Source organism: Durio zibethinus, chromosome 19 (assembly GCF_047325235.1).
Source record: "Durio zibethinus cultivar Kanyao isolate XHJ-2024 chromosome 19, ASM4732523v1, whole genome shotgun sequence".
NCBI classification, from domain to species: Eukaryota; Viridiplantae; Streptophyta; class Magnoliopsida; order Malvales; family Malvaceae; genus Durio; species Durio zibethinus.
Genome location: NC_143180.1, coordinates 2,100,860 through 2,118,912, shown reverse-complemented (window position 1 = coordinate 2,118,912; position 18,053 = coordinate 2,100,860). Strand labels below are relative to the sequence as shown.

The 18,053-nt window shown below is 32.6% G+C and overlaps 2 protein-coding genes across 7 annotated transcripts; both read right to left on the bottom strand.

Annotated features, from left to right (window-relative positions):
* Positions 1-611: 611 nt before the first annotated feature.
* On the bottom strand, positions 612-7,043 carry NEDD1 (Transducin/WD40 repeat-like superfamily protein). 6 transcript variants are annotated; one of them, XM_089748282.1, is made up of 11 exons: positions 6,640-7,043; positions 6,257-6,369; positions 5,183-5,443; positions 4,999-5,103; positions 4,866-4,931; positions 4,472-4,693; positions 3,560-4,129; positions 2,458-3,069; positions 2,026-2,202; positions 1,807-1,944; positions 612-889 (listed from the first exon to the last, which is right to left on the bottom strand). In XM_089748282.1, the coding sequence occupies exons 1-10, from the start codon at positions 6,794-6,796 to the stop codon at positions 1,837-1,839; spliced, it is 2,391 nt and encodes a 796-aa protein (XP_089604408.1). In that variant the 5' UTR covers positions 6,797-7,043; the 3' UTR covers positions 612-889; positions 1,807-1,836. The 6 variants fall into 6 exon arrangements, with proteins under 6 accessions (XP_089604408.1, XP_022765087.1, XP_022765086.1 ...); XM_022909352.2 differs by having other exon boundaries at positions 756-889; positions 2,458-3,102; positions 3,560-4,138; XM_022909351.2 differs by lacking the exon at positions 612-889 and having other exon boundaries at positions 1,572-1,944; positions 2,458-3,102; positions 3,560-4,138.
* A 1,293-nt stretch (positions 7,044-8,336) lies between these two features.
* Positions 8,337-11,435, bottom strand: LOC111310170 (serine/threonine-protein phosphatase PP1 isozyme 4-like). The gene is made up of 4 exons (XM_089748283.1): positions 11,067-11,435; positions 10,022-10,581; positions 9,712-9,942; positions 8,337-8,761 (listed from the first exon to the last, which is right to left on the bottom strand). The coding sequence occupies exons 1-3, from the start codon at positions 11,287-11,289 to the stop codon at positions 9,757-9,759; spliced, it is 969 nt and encodes a 322-aa protein (XP_089604409.1). The 5' UTR covers positions 11,290-11,435; the 3' UTR covers positions 8,337-8,761; positions 9,712-9,756.
* Positions 11,436-18,053: the final 6,618 nt, after the last annotated feature.

The window sequence follows — 18,053 nt, the reverse complement described above, 5'->3', positions numbered from 1 at the left end:
TTTCTTTATTTATTTTTTTCAATCTTATCCCTTTCATTTTAAATTGATTATTTTTAATTTTGTGTTTTGAATAATAAAAAATAAATAAATCTTCTCCCTTATGAGTTAGACTTATTCATGTGCTGGTCCACTATAAATTCTTATTAAAAATTTTAATACTCAAGATCATTTATTATTTTATTAATAAAAATGATTTTTTTATTTAAATTTGATTTCAAAATATATTTAATATTTTAATATTATTTTAAATAGCAATCGGACTTATTTAGATCTAAAACAGATTGACCTAGCTTTGGACGAGGCTTGGGTGGTGTAACCAGGTATTGCTCGGTCATGATCACTTCTCCTCCGAGTTAGATTAAAATTTAAAATTAAAGAATTTTTTAAACATTCACCAAAAGCCAAAAAAAAAAAAAAAAAAAGATTAACACAGTACCAAAGTAAAATTAAGGATTTAAATCAATTTTAAATATTTAAGATTTGATATCGAAAAATTGATTCAAATAAAAAAAAAATTAGAAAGATTTATCCCCACTACGAGGATGTTTTATGTCAGCTTCCTTTATTTGTTCTTTCCATCAGTTCGAAAAACAAGAGAAAATGACTCAAAATTCATGTCAAATTCTATGTCGACCAGATATTATTGTTTAAAAAAGAAAAATTAAGTGTGAATTGCCCACACCATACGAACAAATTGGTGGAAAAAGAAGGCACAAGGAAAAGAGCTATCGCTTATGCATTTGAAGAAGATTCAAGGGCACTGTTGTGTGAATTGAAGCTTTGATTTCTCTTGCAAACCATTGACTTTTCCAACCAACTTTCTTTTCAATTTCAGCCATTGCCCTGTAGGGTGCTGCATGTCATTTCTCTTAACTATTATTTCTCTTAGCTGAAAGAAAAATGACAAAATCAATCATGTCGCTTGCCATTGATAGAATTGTAGATTTGAATCATAATCACTGAAACTGAAACTCAAAATACTTTATCAACAGATCATCTTCTCCTCAGCATTCAAGTGCCTGTTAAATGTTAATGTGATTTAAAAACAGGCAGTCTTTGCTGAAACTATTTTAGTTTCCAGAACTGTGGGATTAAGTACATTTTCAGTAAATGGTGTCAAATAGTTACTTAACCAGGATCCATTGTTTTGGAATTTCTTCCGAAAACATTGCCAAGTTAAGTTTAAGCTCATTTGGGATTAACCAGGATCCCATAGCTGTACTAGAAAAAACCTACTTTATTTGAGGAGCCTCTGCTTTAGGATTCTCATATCTGCCAATGGATTTCCTCAATGCCATAATCATTCCTAGCCTCGACTCTGCCAAAATGGGTTTCAGGTAAAATATTCATTTCTGGCCATTTTGTTCTCTGTTCTACGAGTATATACATTCATATATCGTCTTTCATTTGTTCTCTATTATCAACTTGTGCTGTAATCTTTTCAAATTTATCAAGGTTTTGCCTCTTTCAAATAATGTTTATGCTGATCACAATTTTCTTCATTTCTCCTGCTTTTCTTTCAAATAATGGTTTTGTCATGGAAGTTAAAAGAGGGAACTCTATGTTCAAGATAACTGTCAGAAATTAGCAGCTTGCTTTGTCAATCAACTGAGAAGCATTTCTATACATATTTCAAAAGACCAATCTCTTAGCCCCAAATTTGTACTCTTTCTCAATTAAATACATTCTTTTCCGATATTTTACCCATTTCTGCACAAACAATTGCCGAGACAAGCCTACTGAAGAAGCAGAGCCAGAAATCATAAAAATGAAACAGCGAGGTGATCAGAAGAGAAATCTGCTAACCTAAGGCAGTAATGCAATCTAATCAGGCACTCAAAGCAATTGACGAAGCTGCTGATTTTCTTTCCGGAGAGACTTGACTTCTTCCATCAGTTCAGCTTGGTTCTCTAGAATGGAGCTCATCACACGAGACATTTCCATCTGTCCAATGGTGCCGCAAATTAGAGCTGAGAATATTCATGTGAACCCCAAAGCAATACAAAAAGTGATAATTGGATATACCTCCTGCATGTGGAATTGTCTTAAAATTTCAATATGAAGGTTCCTCATATCTCCATGAATGGATTTCTGAAATGAATCAAGGGTTTCTTCCAGAGTGCGTTGAAATAGCTGAAGAGTGAAGTTACTTCCTTGCTGGGGATCCTGTTGAGGAGCCTTGTGGGGTTGTGATGTTCCTCCCTATCATATCAGAATCAGTCTTACATCATAACCAAAGAAAACTACAAAATCATAGAAATTAATAAAAATCCTTCGTCATGGATGCCTTCACCATTTCAAGGTGTAAATAACAGCAAAATATTGTAAACATTAAAACCACCCATGATGACCAAGCTGGAGGATTACTCAAGCTAGACCTTCAATCTAAAAGCAAACTAACATATAAGAAATTAAGATTTAGAACCAATAATTATTTAACCAAACCAGGTTTCATACATTCATAGCCGGCAGAATTCCTGATTCCACTGCAGCCAATGAATCAGACCTTGACAACAAGCTATTCAACAGCTCTTCTCTGGTTTCAGCTCCTGTTTTCTTTGTTTTCGGAGAGGCCACCAATTGGGATGTTCCATCACTGAAGGCAGATGTAGTACTAATTCTCTCAGCATATGTTGAAAACCTTCGAGGAAGTGCTAAAGATGCTAGTTTTGGTGAGTCAAGGCTGCCTGCTCCAGTAATGCCTTTTGAACCAAGAGACAAAGAAGACATGGAGCTGGAGGAGAATTGTTCTGGAAATCCTAATGAAGTCTCCTGATTTGAAGAGACATCTTTTGTGCGCAAGTTTTCATAGCTCAAGTTAGAACTTGTTAACGAGGTAATACTTGTCTGACTCAGTGTTGAAGACTGCTCTTGTCCAGAATAAATAGAGCCTGTTGTAAGACCACCAGAAGCCTGCATCCCAAAACGAGATGGCAGCTGACGAAGGTGGGTAAATTTATCAGATATCTTCTCACCACCCCAAGCTTCTGGAGGAGTTATGGAGGCCTCTTCACTCTTGGAAGATGGTGTAGGAGTAGATCCCAATGCTGTAAAAGATCTTGTCTCATCCTGTAAAAATAAGTGGTATACAAACATCTTTATCTGGGACAAAAACAGAATACCTATATTAACTTAACCAGGAAAACCTAATTAAGTATCAATAACAGTTCTATGGCTAAAGAATATAGGAGATAATAGCCTGAAAATCAAACTGATGATTAAGTAATTGATTTAGAGTAATGAAGATTGTTAGAAAGTAGAGTTATAAGAAGTTGTCTGCAATTGTATATCTAAAAACTCCTCATCACATGCAAAGCCATTTTGTCAGCATGTATCAAAACAGCAGTTGATCTATTGGATTTGTTGATACAAACATCATAATGCACAAATGGATACCACATTCACATTCTATGTGAAAATGAATACTAACTAGTATAGTTACACCAAATTCGAACTTCATTAGCATGAAGATTTAGAGTAATATCCTATACAGCAAAATCAAAATAAATATGCCATGCCATGCTATAAGTCCATAATAAAAGATGAAGAAGCATAAAACCTGTCGAGACATTGAACTGGATTTCCAATCAAATATTGGGTGATCACTGGCTCTATCATCTGCAAATGCAAACCTCCTGCTAGAAGGAAACAGCAGAGACGAAGGCTTCTTATCACCGAGTATATGCTCTTTCTTTGCACCCTCATGATCATCCCACAGCTTATCCAGCGAGGGTGTAATCGGTTGAACATCCACAAGAGGGGAAAACACCTCCATATCGTCCTTGAAATTGTACGTAGAGCGAGGAGCATGTAATCTCGTCAGTGTTCCACCTGGCCACAGATGGCTTCTATGTGGTGTTTCCTCAGAAGAAGACAGATTGAGTGTGCTTGACACTGATCCACTACTACTTGTCAGAGAAGATACTTCTGCAGAACCTGAACGGCCAAGGATACGAGAACCAGAAATTGCTGTGGATAGTGAAAGGCTTGACGATGTCACAGATGGAAGTGGGTCAGGCATAAGAACTGAATCCTCCACTGCACCTCCCAAAAGAGCAGTCTCAGCAGTGCAAGTACTCTCATTAACAATGGCTGGTTTTGATCTTTGCCAGCATAAACTTGAAACAGCCTGATGATGCTGTAAGCACTTAGTATTTAAAATGATTAAAGAAATCAAGGTTCTTAACTTTCAAAATCATGACCTAACAATAAGATTATCATTAAGTCTGTCGCATTTATACAAAACTCTTTAAAGTTGGAGCACAAACAAGTAAGAAGTGACAGCCCATGAGACATCACCAGTGCCATTATAGGACACGATCTTATATGCTAATGCCATTCAATATTCAACATTGAGTTTAGGGTCTTGTGGAAAAAATAGAATTTTGAAGCAAGTGCAAACTACAAGAAATTATTCTGGCCTGGGCTTTTTTATATTAAACAGTGATACATAGAGGAAAAGAGAACTAACCTCCGAACTATTATAAGCACGTAGAACAGTAAAAGGCTGTAGTTTTCCACGAATATCGTAGAATACCACTCTACCATTACTGGTGCCAGCAGCCAGTGTCCAACCATCATCTCTAAATGCCAATGAAGAGAAAGGTGCCTCATGAGAAATGAAAGCTGAGGGTCTTCTAGACCCTGAGTCATAAGTGTATAGCTTCTTATCCAACCCAACACTAGCAATTATCTGTCAAAAAGGAAAATGAAACTTGAAATATCAGAACATTTAACAAAATTTTGCAACATGTCCTAACCCTAAAAAAGCTTCCTTCATCTCAAACTTCCAAAAAAGCTCAGCCTATTTATTTGATTAAGCCTGAAAGAAGGAGAAAAATAGAATAAAAAAGAAATAATGAAACCTTATCATTGGATGGTGAGAAGCTAATGCCAGCTGTGGGAGCAGAGTGCTGTTTCAACCAGGAAACCTGAAAAGGCAAACATAATCAATTGTGTCTAAAACAGCAAGAATATTGAGAGAGAGAGAAAGAGAACCTTTGGGCTACGACCAGTGGTATCCCACAAATGGATAGATCCATCATCACCTGCAGTCACCAAGACGTGTCGACTAATCCGCGAATAATCAAGTACCCTTAGTACCTGGTCTTAAAATTCATCAAAGGAAAATTAGCTTGCAAACAAGAATTAGAAGGCACCCAAATGCAACAAACTAAACAACCTGTTCATTAGGATCATTTAGTTCAGCAGCCCTTGCTCCAGATGCAAGGTTGTGAAGAATGAGATCCCCACTTAGGCTGATGGAGGCCAAGTGTTCATCTTTACAGTTGTACATAACACCTGTTATTGTGCTGGTATGACCCCTTAACCATTTGATGCAACGCTTCCTCTGCAAATCCCATATTCTTACAACTTGACCACTTCCCCCTGAACATATGTATCTGGATCCCTTGTTGCTAAAGCTAATAGCTAAAATAGACTCCTGCAAATAGAAGGGAAATTTTACTAGATAAATTTCACTAAGAAAGCCAATGGCAATAATTGTATAGAACTTCAGTGGCCTTGGAACCAATTAAGGACTAGCATTAATGAATAATCAATTTTGGGTGTCATTAATGAATAATCAATTTGGTTGTTGAATCATAAAAACTTGAGAGTTTTAGTTTTGCAAATGAGATTTTTTTCGCATAAAACAATCTAGCATCTAATTTGAGGAAATGGGCGTCATTCTAGGGCAATGCAAAGCACCAAATATTTGATGCAACCTTGTCCATCCAAGCTACTTAAGCTGCATCCTCCTCTCTTTCTACGTCCATGCATTGATGCTAGAATCATCTAACGGCCATTTATACAGATAGCCACAAGTTCTTTTGAAGAGAAAACAATGATATTTTGTTCGCTATACTATAGACAACAAAAACAACTGCACGTCCATATTGATAAAGGAGAAATTTACAGAAACCACGAGAATTGGAAGCTCTTACATTACTCTCTTTTGTTCATAATTAACACAATTTACTACATGATTTAATAATCCATAATGAGCGTCATTCACAATATCTTTTAAGTCAGCTGTCAAACTATGTCATCATGTATATATTTGCAGTTAAAACCTTACGGCGTCGACCATGTAGTTAGAGACATATAATAAATTCGAAATTAAACATACATGATCTACCAGGAAATAAACAGTGTATCAGATTCCAAAAATTTACCCTGCGAAAAATCAAACTTACAAGTACTTCAATAATATTCTAAATTTTTGTTCATAGTTAAAATCATAGAGGAGGATTACCTCGATGTTATCTCCACTATCAGTCCCCGCAACTGGAACTGTCCCCATACTCTGCCCATTTTTTCGCCATAATGATATCTTCTTATCTTCGCCGGCACTCGCCACCACTAAATCTGCCATAACATTAACTCAGCTGGAATCAATTAAAAAAGCAAATAAAAAAAATAAAATTCTCTGCATAATTGCTAAATTAATCTTAAATAAAGTTATAAATTTTAGAAATTCACTTAATTAAGTTAAAATAAAAACTTATTCAGCTTAATTTAATAAATTATTCATGTCAAATACAAAATTTTATTTTTATAATTGGCAAAAGCCACCACATTTTCAGTGACCAAACAGATCTTAGCAACAGAAACGAAAAAAAAAAAAAAAAAGCTTACTAGTGTGGTTCCACTTAACCGAGTTGACAAGGCAACTCGGAGAAGGCGAGTAACTTAAAATGCAAGGATCGTTCGGTTCGAGCTTAATGTCGAAGATCTTCACGGTGTCGCCGCCGCTCGCCGCTAATAACTCCAGCGACGGATCCGGTAGATTCATTATAATCTTTTTTTTTTTTGAAACAAAATCCTTACAAAAGAGAAGTTTTTTTCAGGAAAACTTAGCGTAGAGTTAAAATCTAAAGGGAAATGAGAAATGAGTACAAAAATAAAAATTAATTTGGAAATTTCTTGATTTTAATTGAAATTTGGTGGTTAGAGGAGTGTGAGTAAACCCTACGGGAAAGGAGAAAAGAGCCAAAGAGAGGGCGAAAAAAATTTAAATTGAGTGTAGAAATGATGTGAGTGGGCGCCTTTGTACCCTAATTGCAATTATTAGTCCTTTTTTTTTCCCCCTTTTTCTTTTATTTCATAGTTTTTTTTTTTTTTGGGAGAAAAAGGGCTTTTTAATTAAGAAAGAAAAAAGGATTTTATCAAAGTTTTCTTTGGATGAGAAATCTTTAATTTTCATTTTCTTTACCAAGTTTTTCACATTTTTAAAAGTTCGGATGAGAAGTTTTTATAAACCAACAATATTGTTATATATAATTTTACTTCGAAAATTTTAAATTTCACCAAAATATTAATCTAATCTATTTATAGTTAGTATTTGAAAATAATAATAATAATAATAATAAACATACCACAACCATGTATTTGAATAATTTTTCTTTTCCAAATAAGAAAAAACCACTAAAGCCTTTTCTTAACCATTTTTATTGTATTAAAATAAATTTTCCTTTTTATATCTTTCTCTAATTAAAAAAAAAATCCACCGATTATGATTTAAAAAAAAAAAAACCAATTTGACTATGATTTAAAAAAAAAAAAAAAAAAAACTCTCCCATCAAATTATTAAATAAAATACGATTTATTTTATCATTTCGCATATATTATCAACACCATCATCTTAAGGCCACATCTATCTATTGAAAAGAAATTTCTTAAAAATTATTGAACAAAAAACATCATCAAGCTATCGTAAACTTATTTGGGGAGGGGGTGACCTAAAGAAAATCCAACCGATCAAATGACAAAAGTAGGAACTATAAAAAAGATCTACCAATTTTTGTCTTGCTTCTTTGGTAGCATCTTTGCTAAAGTCATCTTTGATGTTAACAAGGAAAGCTTCTATTGGACAAAAGACACCGGCCCTCTAACATTGGATCAAATCATACACAATTTGTTTGACTCATTCATAGGATGACTATCAACAATTTAATCTATTCCGACCAATAACTATCAAGACATCAAATTTTGGAGACATCCCCATCTTTTGTGCCAGTCAAAACAAATATGAACACTGTTAAACCAGACAAATCAACGATCCCAAATGCGTATAGGCTCACACTTTGAAGTGTCCGGTGCCAGTTAGGCACTCCATCATGGTGGGAACGAACCCTTACCATCGCACATCCAAAGGGAGCCTCAATCTGCAATGCGCATGGAAGTGCTATAGCTTATACTCTATCTATTGTGTTCCTCAAGGTCTTAAAATGAACAATGCTGCACTAAAAGCATAAGCTGTCAACTAAATCTTCCTATGTTCAACCTGACTCTTAATGGTGCTAGGAACAAAAATTACAAAATTGGCAAGAGACTCAACAAATCTTAAATCTTAATCATTACATGTGGACAACAGGCCCATAATTCCAACTAAACATCTTATAACATTTGAATTCACCTAATATTATATCCATAAAAACAGCTCAATCAGTGAAACAGTCTGGGAAAAACCAAAAAATCTTTAGAAAATGGATGCGGCCATTTTTTTGTTCCAACAGCTCAAAGCACAACTATAAGCTGCCAGACCAGATATATCTTCACATGCACCACAGATTAAGGGCGAAAAGAGAAGAATAAGAGAAATACATTTGTGGCTTATGCTACACTACAGCAGACTTGTAAACCATTTTACCCTGCAAATGGTATCCGTAAAGCAGTCACTTGCATCTCCTCTAGCAAAAGTTCTGAAGCCAGCGATCTTCAGTTTCAACCATTTTTGCAGCGTGATACAAAAGGATATCTACATTAGAGAAAAAAGAAGAACCGTAAATAATACAAAGTAGCACTGATGGTCAGTATGATATTTAACAACCAGATGAATAACAGACACTGGTAAATAAAGAACAATTAACAATTACAATAAGCATCATATGACCTTAAAGAGAAAAAGATCAATTATTCTGAATTTTACCATCTGACAATAACAAAACTAAAAACACATTAGCAATCACCAATACTCTTACAACGGATAAAAGAGGAAGACATTAAAGGAGAAGAAAAAGGGAAAGAGGATACTGAGGATTGGGGCCCAGATCACTAAATTATACAATAGAAAGAAAACCACTTTCATCTTCTCCATTACAAGCCATTTTTGACTATTGAATATTCTGTACTTTAATGCGATCCAGACAACCCAACAATCTGAATCTTCAGAGAGAGATAGATAGATCTGAGAAGGTAATTTTCTTTTGTTTTGAACGTGGATCATCAAAAGAAATTATGAGCAATTCATGATTGGCTTAACAAAAAGAGCTTTATGATAACGATGATTCTGATTATGACTCCACATTATTTGCACCTAAAAGGTTACAATTATGATTACTTTGTAAATATCATGAACAAATTTAGACTGCACTAGACATCTAAAAATGCTGAAAACTTCCAAAAGTATATCCAGAGGGAAGTAACAACAATTAATTAATAAGGACATCATGAACTCTTCTTATTCATGGCACATCTTTGCCATAGTATATCTGCATATTGCTAACTAACAGACAATAATACATACGTTTCATTCCTACGACCACAAACACATAATTGCAATAGACTTTATTGGTATTTGTAAATAATATATACTTTATTGATATTTATAAATAATTTATGCACTGCTAAGCACAACCACTGGCAGTCAGAAACTACAATTCATCAATAATAAGAAAGAGGAGCAAAAAACATCTATATTCAGCTGACCTTGGTAAAGACTTGTAAGCCCTTATACATTGATAGCTGCAACCATCAAATTTTATTGGACATGAACTTTGCTTTTTTCTCTGCTGGCTTGAGAATCTGGAAAGAACAGATCAGGTTTTCATCGACACTCATCATTGCACCGGCATTATCAAATTCACCACAATAGTTAGGTGCCGAAAATATTGTAACAAGTTGCCTATCAGCAAAGAATTCATAACCATCCTCCACAACCTACATAAAAGTAACCAGTTTAGTATCAACATAGAACAGCATTAAATAGATGAAGGTAAAGTTTAGCCACGTAAACAACCTGATGCGCACGGCAGACAAGATCTAAATCATTCTTCGTTAAGAATTCTGACACCTTGTCTGCACCAAAGGTGTATGAAACTCCTCTGTCATTCATTCCCCATCCTTTCACATCTCTATCAGGGTCAGACCAGAGCAAATCACACAGCAAACCATTGTCAGGAACAGCAGTTGGACGAGATAAGCTTCTAATTTGATCCAGGTTTGTCAAGTCAGGAGAAAGACCACCGTGCATACACAATATTTTGTCATCTATAAGAGCCGCCACAGGAAGGCAGTTAAAACATTCAGTAAAGCTTTTCCAAAGTCTCACATTAAACCGTCGCTTGCATTCATCATAAAATCCATATATCCGATTAATAGATGCGCATTCATGGTTTCCTCGCAATAGGAAAAAATTCTCTGGATACTTAATCTTATAAGCAAGTAAAAGACAAATTGTTTCCAAGCTTTGCTTGCCACGATCCACATAGTCGCCTAGAAATAGGTAATTGGCATTAGGAGGAAAACCCCCGTACTCGAAGAGCCTTAATAAATCACTATATTGTCCATGTATATCACCTACAAAACACAGACAAAAACCTCACACAATAACAAACAATAAAATACAGGACGATGATGGTAGTAATAAAAGTCTGATTCCGACTCATATAGATATTTCATTTCATTGGAGTTTACTATCATAATGGCAAATAGCATAGGCATACTACATTATTTCAATTGCTTCAGATATTTCCTACAGCTTTCAGCAATCAAACAGTAAAAAAAAAAGAAGAAAACAACAACAGAATCCAAGTTAACTCCACAAAAGAATGGTAAATTGAATTTAAAAAGAGAAAGGTGAAATTCACCTCTATCTGATTCAGAAGTCTAAACCATTGAAATCCCTTAAAAATAAAATAATATTATTCCCAGAATACTAATTTTCAACTCTTAAAATATTCACAATATTTTTGCATAAAAAATTCAAAGAAAAAAACATAAAGATCAAATTTTTATTCACAAAAATAAAAACTTTAACCCCAATAAAAGCTCCAACAAGTTACCGCAAATTTTGATGGGTGCTTCAAGTTCAAGCAAATTGGGCTGTTGAAGGAAGATATCTCTGGAAGCAACACAAAGCTGCTTGATCTCAGTTTCAGATAGTTGTACTTGTTTCCCCGGCCTAGCTGATCGGACTTCTGTCAGCCGTCTGATTATATCATCTAGTACCGCCGGGTCCATCATCACCGTCTGCCCTTGTGTCGCCGCCGCCGCCGCCGCCGCCATTGGATCCTCCTTCTTCAACGGCCTTGATTTACCCAAACCCTAAAAATCAGAACAGACAAAAAAAAAAAGGTTTTTTGTTAGAGCGTGGAAGAGTTTGGGGAAATGGATTTTAGAGAAAAAAAGAAAATATTTTCCTTGAGAAAAATGACTCGTAAAGAATCATAATGGGAAATAAAATAAAATTTGATTTTGCTTTTTTCCTTTTTATTTGAAGAGTGAGAAATTATCCACCAGATTTCCTCTTTTTCCAAAACGACGACGTTTTTTGGAGTTATTATTTTTTCCACCGTTTGAGTCCGGTTCATTGGCAACGACGTGGGCTTTGGTTCGAGTTTGAATCAGCCATTAATGCCACGTCCATTTGAGTGCAGTGTCTTTTTTCTTTTTTTTTTAAATTTTGTGAACAAATTAGAAATTTTTTGTGTAAAAATTTTAAATAGCAATTAAGTGTTGAGATTTTTTTTTTAAAATTTACTATTTTTGTATTATAAATCATTTTATAAAAAAGACAAACCGGGACTTTTGATAAAATTATTCTATTCATTATAAAATTGTAAATATCTTATTAAGATGTATTTTAAAAATTAATAAATCAATAAATTATTAAATACATACATGTTAACTTTTTGATTTTGTTTATAAAATTTAAAAATTTTATCAATAATGTAAATAATAATTCCTGTTCCTACACAAGAAAAATGAATTTTTATTAATTTTCTTTGTTTTGTTTTTATCGATTGTATTTTTTTTTTTAAGGAAAATATTGATGGAATTTATTTTTTGGCATTTCTTATTGTATTACCTTAATAGGAAAGAAACAGAATCCTATATTGATTCAACTAGAGATAACAATGGATAGTAAAGAAACAAATATTCGTAATTATTTGATCTTTTTATATTGAATTTGAATAATTATAAATAAAAAATTAATAGATTTGAATAAAAAATTTATTATTATGAATAGTATCTTTTATATATTCAATATTTGAATTCGTTTAAATTTTAATAAATAATAATTAATGTTTGAATCTGTATGCGAATATGTTACCCATTTACATATATAAAATTTTATATTTATAAAAGATTTGAGGCTTTAAAAAATAACTTTCATTTATTATTAATTAAAAGTGATTTGAATTTTAAATTAAAATTTTATTTATTTTATATTTTGATAAAAATTTGTTGGATTATAGGATCCAGCGGTCTCTTTTAGAGATTTGATATGTCGATTCATTTAGGTGATGTATCTCATGGTAGATCGGATTTCGGTGTATGACAATCCAACTTGTCGAGGCCCAATAGGTGAGGTATCTCATGAAGGCTTTGCGAAGCCCCTTATGTCAATTTATTGCTTAGTGCGGGGCTCTACGCTATCAAAAGAGAACAAGAAAATAGAGTTGCACTTTCACTATCAGCTATAACTTTTAGTGTAGTGGTAAGCGCTTGATCCTGAAAATTGGTATCAAAGCGAGGTTGCAGGTTCGAGTCCCCTAAGTGCCGCTGGAGGGGGAGATTGTTGGATTATGAGGTCCAGCGATCTCCTTTAAGAACTCGATATGTCGATTCATCTGGGTAAAATATCTCATGGTGGATTAGATTTCGATATATGACAACACAACCTGTTGAGGTCCAATGGGTGAGGTATCCTATGAAGGCTTTGCGAAAGGCTCTGTGAAGCCCCTTATATCCATCTGTCACGTAGTATGAGGCTTTGTGCTACCAAAAGAGAATAAGAAAACGCTTAGCCCCCATTAAGGCTTTGCAAAGCCTCTTATGTACACATGTCGCTTAGTACAGGGTTTTGCGCTACCAAAAAGAGAATAAGAAAATATTATTTATTTTTATTAAATATATTATTTTATTTTTATTAAATAAAAATAATAATATTTTAAAAATAAATAATTTAATAATTTATATATAACTATATATATATATGAATACTAAATATATAAATACTAAACATATAAATACGAGGCTCTGCGCTATCAAAAGAGAATAAGGAAATAGATACAATCCAACCTGCTGAGGCCCAATGGATGAGGTATCTCATGAAGGCTTTACGGAGAATAAGGAAACGCTTAGTACGAGGCTTTGCGCTACTAAAAAAGAATAAGAAAATAAATACAACCCAACCTGCCGAGGCCTAATGGGTGAGGTATCCCATGAAGGCTTTGCAAAGTCTTTTATGTATACCTGTCACTTAGTACAGGACTTTGCGCTACCAAAAAGAGAATAAAAGAATATAGTTGCACATTCACTATCAGCTATAACTTTTGGTGTAGTGGTAAGTGCTTGATCCTGAAAACAAACAATATACCTAATTAAAAAAATATATACAAATAAACATTAATTGTTAGCCTTGAATAGATACTTATTTTGAAATGACAAAACATTAAAGACAAATAAACTTGATCAAAATTTTGAAAAAGATTTATTTTGTACATATTCTTAAGTTTTATATTTTGGTACTAAATAAATAATATGATTTTCAAAGTTTAAACAAATCTTTCTTGGTTTCATATTTCTCAAACCAAATCTATCTTTAAAGATTATTTATTTGAGCTTAAATGAAAATCCAATTGTTGTTTTTAAAGTAAATTTATTTATTTTGGACTTAATACAATTTTGATACTATTGATTTTGAGAAAAAGATTAACTTAAGAAAGCCGTTTTACAAGAACAAAATTTGCCAACATTAAACTTATTTTATTTTTCTGTATTAATTCACAAAGTTTTAATATTTGAATTTTATATGGTTAGAAAGCTCTTGAGTCTACTTTCTAATGAATCAAACAAAATCAAAATCCAAATTTTTTAAAAAAAGATTTTGAATTTTTACTAGACATTCTGCAGTTATCAGAAAAACTGCATAAGAGGTAATTTTAAAAATTCGCTATAATTCATACTCAATGAATTAGGGTTATAAATTTTATATGGATAGAAAGCCCTTTAAGTCTAGTTTCTAAATATTCAAATGGTTTTCTGATTTGAATTTATATAACTCAAGATATGATCAAATTAATAAGTAGAGTGTAAAATAAGAGACAACTTCCTATCCATTGACATGATCGATCCCCTCATGGAAGGGATCAATCGGGTCTGGGCGGAATCACACAACAGTTATTTTTTTCATGCATTTAATGGCTACTTTCACTTCTCAAGCTTTCCTAACAACTACTTCTTCAATTTCTTTATAAATTGGGCACTCCAACACACCAAAAAGATTGATAAATCAAGGAAACAAGAGCCAATAAGCCATATTTTCATTCTCTCAAAGAATCAAGAGTTTTTATAGCTTCAAAATCCATATCTTTGTATTTATTGTATCCAAATTATATTTATTATTCATTCATCATTCTCTTGTACTTAAACTTAGCAAACACTTAGCCTTAGAAAGGTTGTTCAATTGTTTACAAAATTACATTTGATATACAAGGGTGAAAAAGAACAAGAGGTGATGTATCCTCTTGAAATTGTAAGGGTAAAGGTTGCTATCTAAGCCTTGAGAAAAAGATAGAGATTTAGTACAATATAGGCTTGTATCTTGTAAGAATTTTTTTTCAATTAGTGGATTAAAGCCTTGGTGTAGACAACTAAGAGAGAGAACGTAGGTGCCTTGTGGAGAAGGACCAAACCTTTACAAATCATTTTATTTGATTTCTCTATCCTTATCTCATTACAATTTATTATTGTTTATATTTGATTTTAAGTTTATTAATTGTTATTGTTAGCATTATATTTTCATAAAAAATGCTTATTGTTTTAATTTTCATTTAATTATATTGATATCATTGTTTGAAAAGAATTTTAAAAAATCAAATTCACTCCCTCTCTTATATCACTATCTCACTTAAAAAGCTAACAAAATTTAAATAAATAGATATTTTGATAGATTTAAATATTTAAATAGATAGTACTTATTTTAATGAATTCGAATTTAAATGATGTAATTTAAACGAATATTTAAACAAATTTCGATATTATAAATATTAAATGAAATAAATATAATGAATATCTACTCGTTACCATTATTAGATTCAACTGTGAATTAGTGTCAACTACTGTTTAGGAAAGAGGGAAACACAAGAAAGCCCCCAAAAAGCAAAAATAAGTAGCCTCTCCATTTGCCATTTTGAGCACTCTATTGGCAGTTGACATTAGTGGGTTGGGTACAATTTCCTTATGCCTTTATGAAAATTTCTTTTTACTTTTTATACAAAAGAAGTCGAAAATAAAAAAAAAAAAAATTATAAATGTTTAGATTTAAATAGTAAATTTTTAAAATTTTTTAAAAATTAATTACATGAATTAATTAAAATAAATTAAAAAATCCTATTGCTCACTACTTTGGTCCTTAATATTCATTAATAAGAAAAGTCGTTATTGTCTATCAAGACAATAGTGTAATTTAATGCTATGTTTCATTTTTTATTTAGCAATAATAGGTTTTGGGTTTCGTCCAATATACTCATTTTCTGACTCAATTCAAGCAATTTTATTGATATCGAATATAACAAATTCATAAAAAAATTACTTTTTCATTATCTCTCAATGAATTTCAACTTAAATGGCAAAAAGAAAAAAAATCTGTCACTTGGGCCAAACATAAGTTGATATTCTATGTTTCTCTTTACAAACATTCTTATTTAACTTTTTAGTGCTAATTAAATGGACAAACAAATGTTTAAGGTTGTCTATGAATCAAAATTTCTTTTTATTTGAGAAAAAGAATATTGGAATCCTGTTCTTTAAACAGTGGATCATAAGCTGATTAATGAGCCAAATGCTTGGTTGTGTGACATTGTGACCATTTCTGTACTTTCTTCAATTTAGTGAAAGAATTCCTATAAAGTACCATAAAAAATGTTCTTTTGAGATTGAAGAAATTTAAATTGTAAGTAAATTGTAATTGATTATCCTTTGAATTAATTAATATATTATTAAAATTAACACTTAAAGGTTGCGAGTTCGAAAAAATTTAGACACTTAATGTTTTCTTCAATTAGATATTTTATAGGATAAGAAATTTAAAGATAGATTAAAAATTTAGAAAAAAAAAAGGAAGGAAATACGTATCAGCAAGAGGAAGATCGGAAATTTGGTATCAAATAAAATAAGTACTTATTGTTTGAAGAAACTTCTCTCCTTCCCTTTTCTTTCTCTTTGAATCTTTATATACAAGAAAATCTTCTTGTCTGAATGAATCTTGCTTGCTTGATCCGCCCTTGGTCTTGGTGAGTACAAGGATTCAAAATTCTATCATTAAGCCAAATATTGTTCTAATAGTAAATCATGAATAATTTTATTATTTGTTAATGTCAAATATAAAAAAATGATTTTACTCACAAACATTGGATCTGGAGGATTGGTAATCTGAACTTTTGGGTAAGCTAAAATACGCTCTGAATGTGTTAAAATTCAGGATTTTTATAACAACAGTCAAAAGTTGTCTTTGAAGGAGAGCCTTGGTGCAATCGGTAAAGTTGTTACCATGTGATCTGGTGCTTACGGACTCGAGTCGTGAAAATAACCTTTTGCAAAAATGCAAGAAAAGATTTCACATAATAGACCCTTCTCCGGATCCTATACATGGTCGGAGCGCTTCATGCACTGGGCTTCCTTTTTAGTCAAAAAGTTTTCTTTGAAGATTTATTGGTCTGGAAAAGAGTTGGGGTTGATGTCTTTGATACATCTTTCCCAAGTGTGTATGAAGGACAGAGAGTCATTGAGACAAGATGTGGGTTCAATTATGACAGCCATTTTCAGTCTAACAGAAACTCTTATTTTTGCAATTATGTAGAGAATGATAATAAGCAAATTCATAGACAATCTATATCTAGATGATATACTTGAACATTTGGTTCAATGATTAATTTATTGGACAAAAGACACCGGCCTTCTAGTATTGGATCAAATCAGATGCAAAAACCAACGGTCTTTGACTTAGGACAACCTTCAACAATTGAATCTGTTATGACCAAAACTATGAAGACATCAAATTTTGTAGACATCTCATCTTTTGTCACTCAAATCAAATATGGACACTACCAAACCAGAAAAACAATGAAGCCGAAAGCATCTCAATCTACAATGAGCACTGGAATGCTAGCTTATATACTACTTTTTCTGGCTATCTCTTGTGTTCCTCGAGGTCTGAAATTGAACAATGCTGCACTTCAAGCATTAGCTGTCGAACTAAAGCTAATGAGATCAGAGTTCTTTTTTCAGTCCCTTTTTTCTTTTCCTAGAAAATCATGATCTTATCCTTGCACGCATGAAAATTTTCCTGTCCAGGTTGTGATATTGCAATCTAAATTAAATTATTTTAACCAAAGAAAAAAGAAGAATCTTTTTGTGTGTTTTTTGCATGTTCTTAAATGGTGACATCTTCAACCTTTCCCATGTTTTTCTAGTGGCAAATATGGAAAACTCTGTCAAGGAATCTGATTCTACAGTAGCTAAAAGCTTACTTAAAATTCTAGAGTTCGTCCAATAAAGATTAATTATTAAATGACCATATGATCTGGAATTGAATTTAGAATGAAATGTACAGGTTTCCCTTTTCCAGAATGTCAAAGCAACATTCTCTCTAAAAACTCTTTTCTAAAAGCAATGGCTCATAAATTTTGGGAACAAGCAATGGGAATATATTTATCTTGATGTTCTACTGCTAAAAAAAAAAAAAAGCAGACAGATGCATAAGGCTCTCGCTATGCTCAGGGTTTGGGAAAAAGTTCATTGTACATAGTCTTTCCTTGCATTTT